Source organism: Atta cephalotes (genome assembly GCF_000143395.1).
Source record: "Atta cephalotes unplaced genomic scaffold scaffold00038, whole genome shotgun sequence".
NCBI lineage: Eukaryota > Metazoa > Arthropoda > Insecta > Hymenoptera > Formicidae > Atta > Atta cephalotes.
Window position 1 is genome coordinate 2,632,187 of NW_012130102.1, and position 13,136 is coordinate 2,645,322.

At 27.9% G+C, this 13,136-nt stretch overlaps 1 protein-coding gene across 1 annotated transcript; it reads left to right on the forward strand.

Moving 5' to 3' along the window:
* Nucleotides 1-5,461: 5,461 nt before the first annotated feature.
* On the forward strand, nt 5,462-9,004 carry LOC105621920 (aspartate--tRNA ligase, cytoplasmic). Its single transcript, XM_012203358.1, has 10 exons — nt 5,462-5,536; nt 5,713-5,890; nt 6,003-6,105; nt 6,283-6,604; nt 6,668-6,839; nt 7,407-7,554; nt 7,657-7,846; nt 8,312-8,392; nt 8,464-8,575; nt 8,841-9,004. The coding sequence occupies exons 1-10, from the start codon at nt 5,462-5,464 to the stop codon at nt 9,002-9,004; spliced, it is 1,545 nt and encodes a 514-aa protein (XP_012058748.1).
* The last annotated feature ends 4,132 nt before the right edge of the window (nt 9,005-13,136 follow it).

Consider the following 13,136-nt stretch of genomic DNA (forward strand, 5'->3'; position numbering starts at 1 on the left):
TACTATATATATATATATATATATATATATATGAAAGAAGCGACATTCATCCTCTACTTTTAGCACGTTTGTCAGCACCGCCATATTTAGCCCGCTCCAGTTGATCAGCTAATCAGTTCTCATGAAACTATTTACTCCATTGTTAGAATTATGAACTCCGTCAGGATGAGATTAAGTAAGTATTAATGTTTTTGTGTTTTCTTGTTGAATAATATAGCGATTAAATAATGCAATTAAAAATGTTACACAAAATGGTAAACGGCATATTGTATACAATTAGTTTTATAATTTTATTGAATGCATTATTGCAATAATGTTATATATTTTTGTAACATGATTATGTTTCTATTTTGCCAGGAAGTATTTCGCAAATATACGCAAAGAAACCTATACATACCTATTTTAGGTACATGTATCAGTTCAGCTGTAGAAAGGAAACATATGACAGCTTTCCACTGCGGGCACAATATGGCTGCTTTAATTAGGTGGTAGGTAACACCAATCAGAAATCGCGTCGCTTCTCTCATATATAGGACTCTAGTGAAATATTTTTGAACACATATATAATTTTTGCATACGAAAATGACAGTTTCTCGATTGTGATTGATCGATTATATACGGAATTGCTATCTTTGTATGCGATATTTGTTCAAAAAGGGTTTAATTTTCGATCAGTTCAGCTTTTCCAGATTATCTATTGGAAGATACAATCCAATACGGTATATGAGCAGCTTCATGCAAATATCCACTCGATAAATTTAGATGATCAGCAGATAAAAAAGCAGAGGATGCGCTATCCACTGCATAATGAATGTATTTATTTATTTTCCTTGTATTCGATTGTATTTAAATTCATAAAGATTAAATTAATTAATTCGATTAAATTAATAAAGATTTCAACGATTTCAGCGATTTATTTCCATCAGAAGCACTGCAAAAAAGTGAATATTATTGTGTACTATACTTTTTCAGAGGGCGGTAGTGCAGCATTTGCGGTTACTAGTTTTAGGTCGTCATGTCCTCTCTCTGCTTATACTACGTCTAGTACGGTCTAGTATCATTAATTTAGATTATTCACGATTTTGTCTCGCACATTGTTATTTTTATAATATAATTTTATAATCATTATTTTATATTACATTGATAAACATCATTAATGGTAATCAACAATGTTTTAACATCTTGTATATATCATATTTTTTCATACATTTACATTATTTCAATGTGTTTTTGTCACTATTTTTATTATTAACATATATTAAGAAAATAAATATTAAAGAATTATAGGCAGATCAAAAGATAGGATGTTACTACAGGATTATCTATCAATATTTAAATTACATAAATGTTTCGATTCTGTTATCTATCAAAGTTATCATCAAAGTAAAACAAAATTATCTTATTGAATCTAGTTTTTGAATGGTAAATTATTCGAAATAATTGTTACGTTTACATTCTTTACGTATATCTTTTGAAAAGTTTATAACATACAAGTTTCTTCAACATAATTGGGTCAAATATATTAAAAATATATTTTAAAGATATATATTTAGATGGATATTTAGTAATATATATATTTTTTAAAAATAATTTATACAGGAGAGATAGACTATTGACTCTATCTATACGCACTTTTTTTTGTCTACCCTTGATGTACACACTCGAATCCATATTTGTTACTGTAATTTTTAAAATGTAAAAATGGACATATTTCAATTAATTTTTTTTTCAATCGATAAAAAATTGATTAAAAAACAAGTCTATAATATGTAAAAGTCGACAGAATTAAGGAACTTCAAGATATATAGATATAACTTCAAGATAGATTCAAAGAAAAAGAAAAGTTTAGAAACATGAAAAAGGGTGTTTTGATTTAGCAAATTGTACTAGGATTTCTGGGACCCCAATGTGTATAGCTAGGGTTAAGTACTAAATATATGCTAGCATATATGTCTTGTATAAGCATTTGCAAGTATTACAATACCAATAGGATGATGTAATCCATGTGTCATCCTTTACAGATGGGTGTAGATAAACCATTGGAATGTCCTCCGATAGGGTATGCATTCAATCTTATTTTTATTAGGGGATAATATTATTACCATCCATCAGGATTTAGCGGGACATCCTAATCTTGGATTTTTTAAGTGATCTGAGTTTTTTTATAAGTGAAATGTCTTATAAAATTTGTCTTATAAAAAATTAGTAGCTCCGAAAAGTAATGTTTTAAAATGTGTATTGCTTATATTTCTCTATTTTTACAAAAAAAAGAAACACTTACAGTTTCATATTTTGATTTCTCATATCGATTTTATATGGTGTAATCCTAATTATATTATTACTCGCTAATGCCCATTTCTATCAATGTAGATTAACTCAGTCAAAGCTGAAGAGACAGATTTTGAGCAGTCTGCTACCAATTTCTGATTGCAGAAAGGCAACAAATTGTACACAGTTTGTACTATCAGACAATGTCAAACAGACAATGACAGCAACACAAGCTGCTGTCAAAAATATGATAGCCTGATGACATGTTATGCCAGCAAATTGGTAACAGAACAGAGTCTGCTGACATAACCTGACGGCAGATTGACAGTAGAAACCGAGCAAGATCATTTTCATAGACAGCCTTGCCATGAGATGGACTTGCTTCTTCAGAAAAATAGGAGTTCTATAAGAATTGGTATATTCTTATCTCTGGATGTAAATCCAATATGTAAATCAAATCTTCTAAAGAGATTCCCAAGCTCTTCGGAGTGTGCTTTCTGAATCTTTGAATAATTTTTTGACTATTTTATAACTTTTATGTATATTTTGAAATGTCAAGCTTATCAATAATATTTTAGCAATAAAACTGTATTGATTCCAGTATATATAAATATATAATTATATATAATTATATATATTTATATATATGTATGCAAAATTACTTATAAGAAACCAGGTCGATTTGAAAATGACAGATCTTGCTCTGTTTCTGCTGCTAATCTGCTGTCAAATTATGTCAACAGACTCTGCTCGGTTCCTGTTTGCAATCTGCTATCAGATTCTGTCCGCAGATTCTGTCAGTAGAACGGGAGCAGAATGTGACATCAGTTGTGGTCAGTTTGCTAACATCTGATCAAATCTGCTATCAACATCCTGCTAACATTTTGGTATTTGGAAACTTATAAATCTTGAATGTTTTATCTTTTTTTAATTTTTATTACAGGCTTGCCGCTGAATCTATTCACTATTCTTACTTTTTTACTACTTTGAAGAAGACTCATTTTTGTTTACTTTTTCAGTAAAAACTTATATATTCTCACTTTTTTCCGATAAAATTGTATTATTTCTGTGTTTGCTATAATTTTTGTCTAATAAGTTATACATTTTTAAAACTTTTGCTGCGTGTTTTCATTCCTTTTTTGTGAGTATAGATTTGAATAATTTGAATCTTCTGTGATATATGGTGGCGGGATTCTTTTACTTTATTGTATTATTTATTATTTAAGGACAGTTTTCATTTAAGCATTTCATTATAATTTACAGTTATTCCAATCCACATAAATTAAATCAATTTATTGCGCTAGTCATGAAAAGTATTGTCATGTTACATATGTACTTGTGCCATGTAAGGTTATAATATGAAAAACTTATTAGAGAATATGATATTACTTGTATAAATGCGTAAAACTTATTGCAATATTATACTAAATAATATTGGGTTGGAGAAAAAGTTTTGTGGAATTTTGTTAGCTCAAGTTATAAATAAAAATATATTTGTTGCGAAATTTTCGATCATTTAACATAAAAGTTTAAAAGTTTTTTTAAAAGTTCGTTTTTAAAAAATGTTCTTATGATATGACTTTTTGTTACACACGGATTAAATAAAAGAGCATTCTGATTTTGATTATTCATAACTCCGTTAAAAATCATACCGTAATTAATAAAACAGATTCTTAAAAAAACTGCTTTATCAAACATATATATATATGCTAATTTTTTAAATGTAAAATATATAGAAATTTGAATTATAAAAATGTGATATTACTATTGTTATTTTTTTTATTATTGACCAGTGTGCAATGATTATAAGAATAGTAATATCATATTTTTAGTTCAAATTTATATATTCTATTTTTTTAAATTAGCAATTATACCACTCAATAGAATAATGTTTTAGCTTTAAGAATCTGTTTTTTTAATTGCACGATGATTTTTAATGGAATTATGAGCAATCAAAGTTAGAATGCTCCTTTTTGTTTAACTTGTGAATAACTCAAGAACAAAAAATCATAGAAATATTTTTAAAAAACGATTTTATAAGGAAAACTCCAAACTTTCACGATATAGATAGTTAAAAATTTTCACAAATTTTTTTGGCAGACTCACAAAGTGAGAAGAAAAATTTTCCTCTTTTAGTTTGTAGCTTTCTATATATGTAAAAATATATATGTAAAAGTATATATGTAAAAATTACAAAACTTAAATTAAAAAAATATAGTCACCATTTAAAGATAGAGATTTCAAACTTTAAAATCATTTTTTAAATTTAAATTTTGTTTTTAATGAAGATATTCTATATATAATTTTGAGTTAATAAAATACCGTAGAATTTTTCCTTTAATCCTAATATAAAGGAAAATTATATTATAAAGATTTAAATATGATAATTCTAATTTTATTGGTTATGAAAGACTTAAATATAGAATTTTAATAAACTAGATATTAAATAATGATATATTTAATTTAAAAATAATAACTTTGTTTCCAAATACTTGTTTCATTCCTACGTTGTTTCATTTTTTGAATTTAGATGCTATTGTTAGTAGAACTTTGTCGTCTTCTCTGCTGAACATATTGAAACGTGTTAACGATACCGTTTTTTAAATTCAGAAGTGCCTTTAAATTTAATGGAATATTAAATAATGAAAATATCGTCATAGGATAATATATTCAAAATAAAATTAATTCTTAGATATCATTATACAATTTTAATCAAATCTAAAACAAAACTGCCTTATTGCTCAACGTTTAAAAAAATTGCACTTTTCTCTCATTATTTCAAATACAAAACTCACTGCTCTCATTTTTTTGGGAGTACTGAGCCGGTGGCAAGCCTATTATTATTATAAAAAGATGAAGAGTTATTTGAACTGAAATTGAAGGTCAAACATTGGTAGAAACGAGTATGTGATTTATTTGCATAATTTCGAAAATATTTTTTATTAAGTATTTACAAATTGAAACAGATTTCAACTAAATGTTATGTATATCTTTTAAACTTCAAAATGTTTTTGCATTTCATGTCAACTGATATTTGTTAATATAATTAATAATAATTAATAATGTTACTACATTTAAGTCAAAAAATACTCAATTTTATATTTTGATTCATACAATCGATCACTTAGCACTGATGATCAATATTTCTAATATTAAAAGTATTTTTTTTTTTTTTTTATTATAAAGAGATGAGATGTCTAAAAAAACGTTTAAAAAGCAGCAGAAAGAGCTAAAAGCGGCAAAAAAGGCAGAAGGAAAAGCTCAATCTGTAAGTTATTCTGTAAGTGTTTATTAAGAAAAATTAAGTTTATCCGTTTTTGCCAATTAAACAAATGTTTCCAAATTTTATGTAAAATCGAATTAAAGTGTTTTTTATACATAATAAATTTATGCTAAAATAAATCAATAAAATAAATATATTGTATTTGATATCAGCATTCTCAGCAAGAATTTACAAATAAATCTGAGGATGTATCTTTGGGAAAGTATGGACAAATGAATATGATTCAGAGTAAGGAGAAATTCGAGGATAGAAAATTTACAGCGATCAAGAATCTGGATAAAAATCTAGAGAATCAGATGGTTTGGCTCAGAGGTCGCTTACATACTAGTCGTGCAAAAGGTGAGTAATGTTATTTCATTATAATTATATACAAATAAAACTTTAATCTTGTTAATTCTACTCTTTCTCTTTCTCTCTCTCTCTCTCTCTCTCTCTCTCTCTCATCTTATAGGCAAGCAATGCTTTGTCGTATTAAGACAACAATCGTATACTGTACAAGGATTAGCTGCTGTGAATGAAGAAATCAGCAAACAAATGATAAAATTTATATCCAAGTAAAATCTTAAACAAGTAAAATCTAAACTTATATAATACTCATAAAATCAATCCAAGTAGCATAGCAGCGTTAAAAAGCGATTATATGCGCTTTTTTAGCGCTTTGTTAATGCTTTATAAGCGCTACTTGAGAATCAGAATTAAAGTGCTATATACTAACATTCTGTTTCATTTAGCATCACAAAAGAATCCATAATCGATGTCATGGCCATAGTGATGCCTGTGCCCTCGAAAATCGAATCGTGTTCGCAAAAAGATGTTGAAGTTCATTTGAAGGAAATTTTTGTGGTAAGTGCTGCAAAGTCACAACTTCCTTTACAAATAGAAGACGCTGCAAGACCTATTGGCGAGGTGGACGAGACGACATTGAACGTGCGAGTGAATCAGGATACCAGATTGGATAATAGAGTTCTAGATCTACGTACTCCAGCTAATCAAGCGATTTTCAAGGTAGAAGCTGGTATTTGTAAACTCTTCAGGGATATTTTGACAAGGAAGGTAAGCATTGATGATATAAGTGAAATTTTTGGTGAAATGTTTTATTTTATTTATTCTTTTTAGGGTTTTGTAGAAATTCACACTCCTAAAATCATTTCGGCAGCCAGTGAGGGTGGAGCGAATGTATTTACAGTGTCTTATTTTAAAGGCAATGCTTACTTAGCTCAATCGCCACAATTGTATAAACAAATGGCAATTGCCGCAGATTTTGATAAAGTTTTCACTGTTGGAGCAGGTATATTGCATCCAATAGAAATATTCTTTTTGAACGTTATCTAGAAATTTTTCGAGTTATTGGCAGGATTAATACCTTGACTCCAAATACATAAAGGCGAACTAATTGTTATAAAAGCATGAATATTATACCATGAGGAGGAGAAAAGTTGGTTGGAAAATCCAGTGAATAGAAAAAATGTGAAATTTTGCCTAGGAAAGAGATTTTGTTTCTCCTCTATACTCTTAACAGTACGAAACACTCCCTCTATTCTTTTTTAGTTCAATTTTATTTCAATAGTATATAGTATGCACAGAATGTTATTTTGAAAGTTGAGAGTAAAGAGAAAGAGAGTTCTTTCTTAGCCCCTCCCTCTTCCTCAGAAATGAAGCCTTATAAAAGATTTAAAAAATTCTTCAAATATAATAATATTTCAAATATAATAATCTATTCAGAATGTTTATGATTTAGCGTGCATTTAGTATATAGTTTATGTTACATAACTATAAAATTTCGAAATGAAATCACGTTTTGAATACTATGCGGACTAATATTTTTAACAATACTTGCTAAGAATATTGCAATTAGTTTTCAGAGCGGAAGATTCCAATACGCATAGACATTTGACAGAATTTGTAGGTCTTGATCTGGAGATGGCCTTTAAGTATCACTATCACGAAGTGATAGACACTATTGGACAGATGTTTACCGAACTATTTAAAGAATTACGCGATAAGTTAGTTGTATAATATATTTATTTTTATTATTCGTTTGTTCTCGATATATATTTATAAGCTCTTGCAATTTATGATATTAATTTATTTCTGGGATTTAACAGTTATGCAGATGATATAATGACAGTTAGTCAACAGTATCCAGTAGAGCCTTTCAAGTTTCTCGAGCCAGCCTTGAGATTAGAATATCCACAGGCAATTGAATTATTGGCAGAAGCGGGTGTGACTCTTGGGGAAGAGGATGATTTGTCGACGCCGGATGAAAAGCTCCTGGGAAAACTCGTTAAGACCAAAGTAAGATACTAAACAATTTTAAGACCAAAATTCAAATCAATAAAGATAAGTATTATAGAGACAAAGATACAAAATAAGTATAAAGATACAAAACAAGTATAAGGATTTTTAAATCTTATCAATAAATTTTTAAATTGCACCAACTTTAAGCGAGGCTTAAAAATCTTTCCTCTTCTCTCTCTTTGAGAGTGAGAGAGGAAAGAGGGACAGGGGGAGGGGTATGGAGGAAAGGAGGGGAGAGAAAGAGAGTTTTAATTTTCGTTTATATAGAATTTTCGTTTATATAGAATTTTCGTTATATAGAATCAAAGTAACATTGGTGCAATTGGTCCTAAAAAATGAAATCAAAATTTATTTTTAATTCCTCAATATAGTTATTGATTTAAATTTATTTTGCAGTTGTACGTATGTTAAGCTTCTTTTCATATAAAAAAATTTGTAAATGTTACAAATGTTTTTTTTCAGTATGATACAGACTTTTACATTTTGGATAAATATCCTCTTGCTGTAAGACCATTCTATACGATGCCGGATCCAAATAATCCTGTAAAGTATTCTTATACTACGTAAGCATATAATATTTTCTTTTTTTAATAACTGTCGATCTTGCATTGTAGAAAGTATCCAATTCGTACGACATGTTTATGCGAGGTGAGGAAATTATATCTGGTGCACAACGTATTCATGATCCAGATTTTCTTACCGAACGCGCTAAGCATCACGAAATTGGTGAGTGAGATGTTTGCACGTGAAGATTTTTGCAAATATTTAAAATTTGGGATATCTGATTTAAATCAAACGAAAATCGAAATCATTTATAAATTGTTTTTTCCACATTTAATAATTATTTGCGATATTTCATTTTTCTACTATCCGCCTCCGTGATTAAGAAAATTTAGCTATTATTATTTATGGCGATAACAATACATTTTTCACGGATATTTCTTTTATGTCTTAATTATAAATTATATAATAGCAAAATCATTTATTTCAGATATTGAGAAAATCAAGTCGTATATTGATGCCTTCAGATACGGTTGTCCGCCACATGCTGGTGGCGGCATCGGCATGGAGCGCGTAGTGATGCTGTACCTCGGTTTGGATAATATTCGCAAAGTATCTATGTTTCCGCGCGATCCGAAACGACTCACTCCTTGAGAAGCTTAATTTCGAATGTCGTTTTATATTGGGAGGATTCGTGTAAAGTCTTTTACTTTGAATATGTTATAAGATGATATTTTTCTTCCTTTCTGCTGTAAGAAATTTAGAGGAAATAGACGCAATTGAGAATAACAGAAAAACTATTAGCAGGGTTGTTAACAGAAAAGAAAAAAAATTTCCCTGAATTTCCTGGTTTTTCCAGTCATTTTTTAAAAAAATTCCCTGACTAAAATCTGAAAGATTTCTTTGAATAAAACAATTTTTTGAATAAAAACGAGAAAAAATATTAAAATATTTGATTTTATGAACAGTACAATAAAAAAATATTTATATTAAAAAAATGATTTATCTTGAAAAAGTTACAAATATAAATAGTAATACGATCCGACTTGCAATGAGTGTGTTGAAACGTTAAGTGGAACATATAATTACTGCAGATACGTGAAGAGTTAAAAAACAAATAAATTACGGGAAACGGTGAATATACATGTATCTTTTGCACATTGCTTATTGAAATTTTTATCCGTATTCATGGTTAGATCTTATTCAAGGCTTTCTTAAATTTATCTTTAGATGCTTAGTAGCCAATAAAATAATTCGTAGAGCATAAAGATAATCTAAAGATAAAGTTGGTCACTGCAGTCATATTGAATCATGATGTCAGAAGCGAGAAATGAGATTAATTTTTATTACGTACTATTTATAAATAAAGACAATTTAGATATAACAAAATGATGAGATTGCTTCAAAACATTTGTAAAAATGGACAAAAACTATGCTTATCCTTCCTCAGGATATTCAGTGGAGGTATGAATGTCCTTAAAACGTCCAGGATGTTCTGGGACATTCAGGATGTTTCTGAGGACGTCTTATGCTGTTAGGATTATATAAATAAAAATCATTTTGTTTAAATAAATTGATATTATAAAAAATGTATATATCGCGGAAGAATATAGATTTTTACAATTAAAATGAGATAACAAATGATGACAAATGAGATAAGAGTACTCGATAAGAAGAATACTCGTAAGAGTAGTCGATAAGAGTATTCGTAAGAATACTTGAGGTATAGATATGAATATGCGCACGTATTTTTCAATTTATGTCATTTATTTATTCAGATTCGTTATCATCATTATCACAAAATTTTATCCCTTTTTATTGCACTTTTTTTCAGCACTTTCTACACCTTTCCTGTATCTTTCTACATTTATTTTTCTATATCTTTTTCTACATCTTTTCTGCATATTTTTGCAACTCAACAAGCCGTTTCTGTACGATTGAGAGCCATGGAAATGATTCAAAAACAAAGAAATTGAGTGCCTTATAAACTGAAACCGAGAGACGTTGAAAGGCGATTTTTCACTTGCGAACAGCTGATTCAAAGACAACAGAGAAAAGGTTTTTTGCATCGGATTGTGACTGGAGAAGTGGATATTCTACGACAACCCCAAGAAAAAATACTACGCTAAGCCCGATCAATCGTTGCCATCGACCTCAACATCAACACCACGGCCGAACATTGGTTCAAAGATCATGCTCTGTATTTATTGATGGGACCAAAAGGGTCTTGTTTACTATGAGCTGCTGAAACCTGGCGATTCCATTACGAGCGATTGGTATCGGCTACAATTAATTCGTTTGAACCGAATTCATTGTAAGAAAAACGGCCGGAATAAAGACATGATAAAGTTATTCTTCTTTATGATAAGGTTCGGCCTCATGTCGCTAAAGTCGTAAAAAAATATTTGGAAACGCTCAAATGGGATGTTTTACCGCACCCGCCGTTCTCCGGACTTGCTTCTTCTGATTACTGATTGTTCCGAAAGCTGCAGCAAGTCACCGGTTCATTTCTTTCGCAGAAATCGAAAATTGGCTCCAAAATTGGATCGCCTCCAAAGACGAGTCATTTTTTCGAGATGGAATTCGAAAATTGCCTGAGAAATGGGAAAAAATAGTAGGCAGCGGACAATACTTTAATTGATCTGTTCATTCATTTTGTTTTGAAATAAATGCATTTTTGGACGGACCGAACTAATTTGTACTCCCAATAAATATTTGAAAATAATAATAATAATGAAAATATAATAAAATAATAAAATAATGAAATAATAATAATAATGAAAATAATAATAAAAAATAACATCATAAAGGATGTGAAATTAAAATGCAAAATTTTACGCAAATATATGAAAAAGATGTTCAAAATCATAATGAAAAAACAAAAAATAATGCCATAAAAAAAGAAGTGAAATCAAAATATATATATTTTAAATATATTTATTAGATATTAAAATAAATTCCACAGAATATAATTCTTTAGGTATTTTGAAGATATCCTATAATGTAGACATCCTTTAGACATCCTTCAGAACTATGTTGTATGAGATAATCTCTTATAATAGACTTAATATAAAATAAAACGAAAAACGTTTATAAAGTATATAAGGTATATCACATTAAAATAAGAGTAAAATAAGAAATGCAACAGATAACGTAATGAGAGGCGCAGAAATTAAAAATGAATTCATATTGATAACAAGTAAAAAATTGTAGGGAAAATATCAAAAGTATAAGCAAAATCTTCAGCAGCATATTGTATTTTATTATCAATCTCCATTTGTTTATAATTTAATATTTGATGAAAAAAGACGGAAAACGAAAGTATATACTAATATATACTAGCATTTATTAATAGTATAAATTGGTATTTATTAATTAAATCAGAAATGATAATGACAGCGATTTATTCATCACTGATATCCATTTGTTTATAATTTAATATTTAACAAATGGAGGATCAGATGGAACGAAATTATAAGCTGATATTTTTTAATTAAACTAGAAAATAATGAAATAACAATTTATTTCAAACAATTTATTTGTAATTTATCATTTATTTATAATTTGATGTTTAACAAAAGGGGAAAACGAAATTATATGCTGATATATATGCTGGTATTTGTTAATTAAGCTAATTATTAAGAAAATGATAATCAACTGGAAAAGATATTAAAAATGTAAAAAAAAGGCAAGTATATTTTGTAATATTCTTTACAAATTACATCAAACCATTTTGTAAATATATGAAAATAATGATAGTAATACTTAGCAAAAATTCTAATCTTGAAATCTATCGGAAAAATATTATAAAAATGTAAAAAAAGGCATCAAATATATTTTGCAGAAAAAAGATAATGCCATAAAAAAAGAAATGAAATCAAAATAAAATATTTCAAATATCTCTATTTAAAAAATTTCATAGAATACAGTTCTCCGAGCGGCATTTTGAAGCTATCTTGAAGCCATTATGTAGACGTTCTTTGGATATTCTGTAAGACAGTGTTGCATGGAATAATTTCTCACAAAGTACGAATTATATTTGAAATGTATTAAGTATAATAACACATTAAAATGAAAGAAAATGCAACATAGCGTAATAAGAGGCGCGGAAACTGAAAAGAGATTTTTACCTTGATAACAAGTAAAAATTGTAAAAATAAAAAATTGAAAATGAGCAAGATCTCCAAGAGCAGCATATTTGACGCGCCGTTTTGTTCATAATTCGATTCATGCAAATAATTTAATAAATATTTTATTATAATTATAACTATTTTTTGCAAATTACAATAAAAAAATTTTATATACAAGTTCTTATTTTAGTATTGATATATTTCATATTCAACAAGTGCACTTACAAATATTTTTTTATGAGATAAAGAAAAATTCTTAATACTTTTTAATACTAAATTTTTAACTCTTAAATTTTTTTATTGTATTAATAGAATTTGAAATTTATTACAGTAATATTTAGTAGTTATTATTCGACATAATATTATTGTCTTTGATTAAATTATACTTGACTTCTCATGAAAATAGAAATCTAAATATTATATTTCTTACTTAATAAAAATTTTTAGAATAATGCACGATTCATTTACAGATTAGGGACTTTATTACCAAATAAATTTAAAAGCGAGTTATACATGAAATTGGAACTTATATATATTCCTCGTAATGTTTCGAACTTACATTTATCTGTATGCTAATATTCTTTTTTAAATAGAATGAATTAAAATGTTTAAAATTTTAATAAATCGTAATTAATTTTAATTATCATCGATATCTA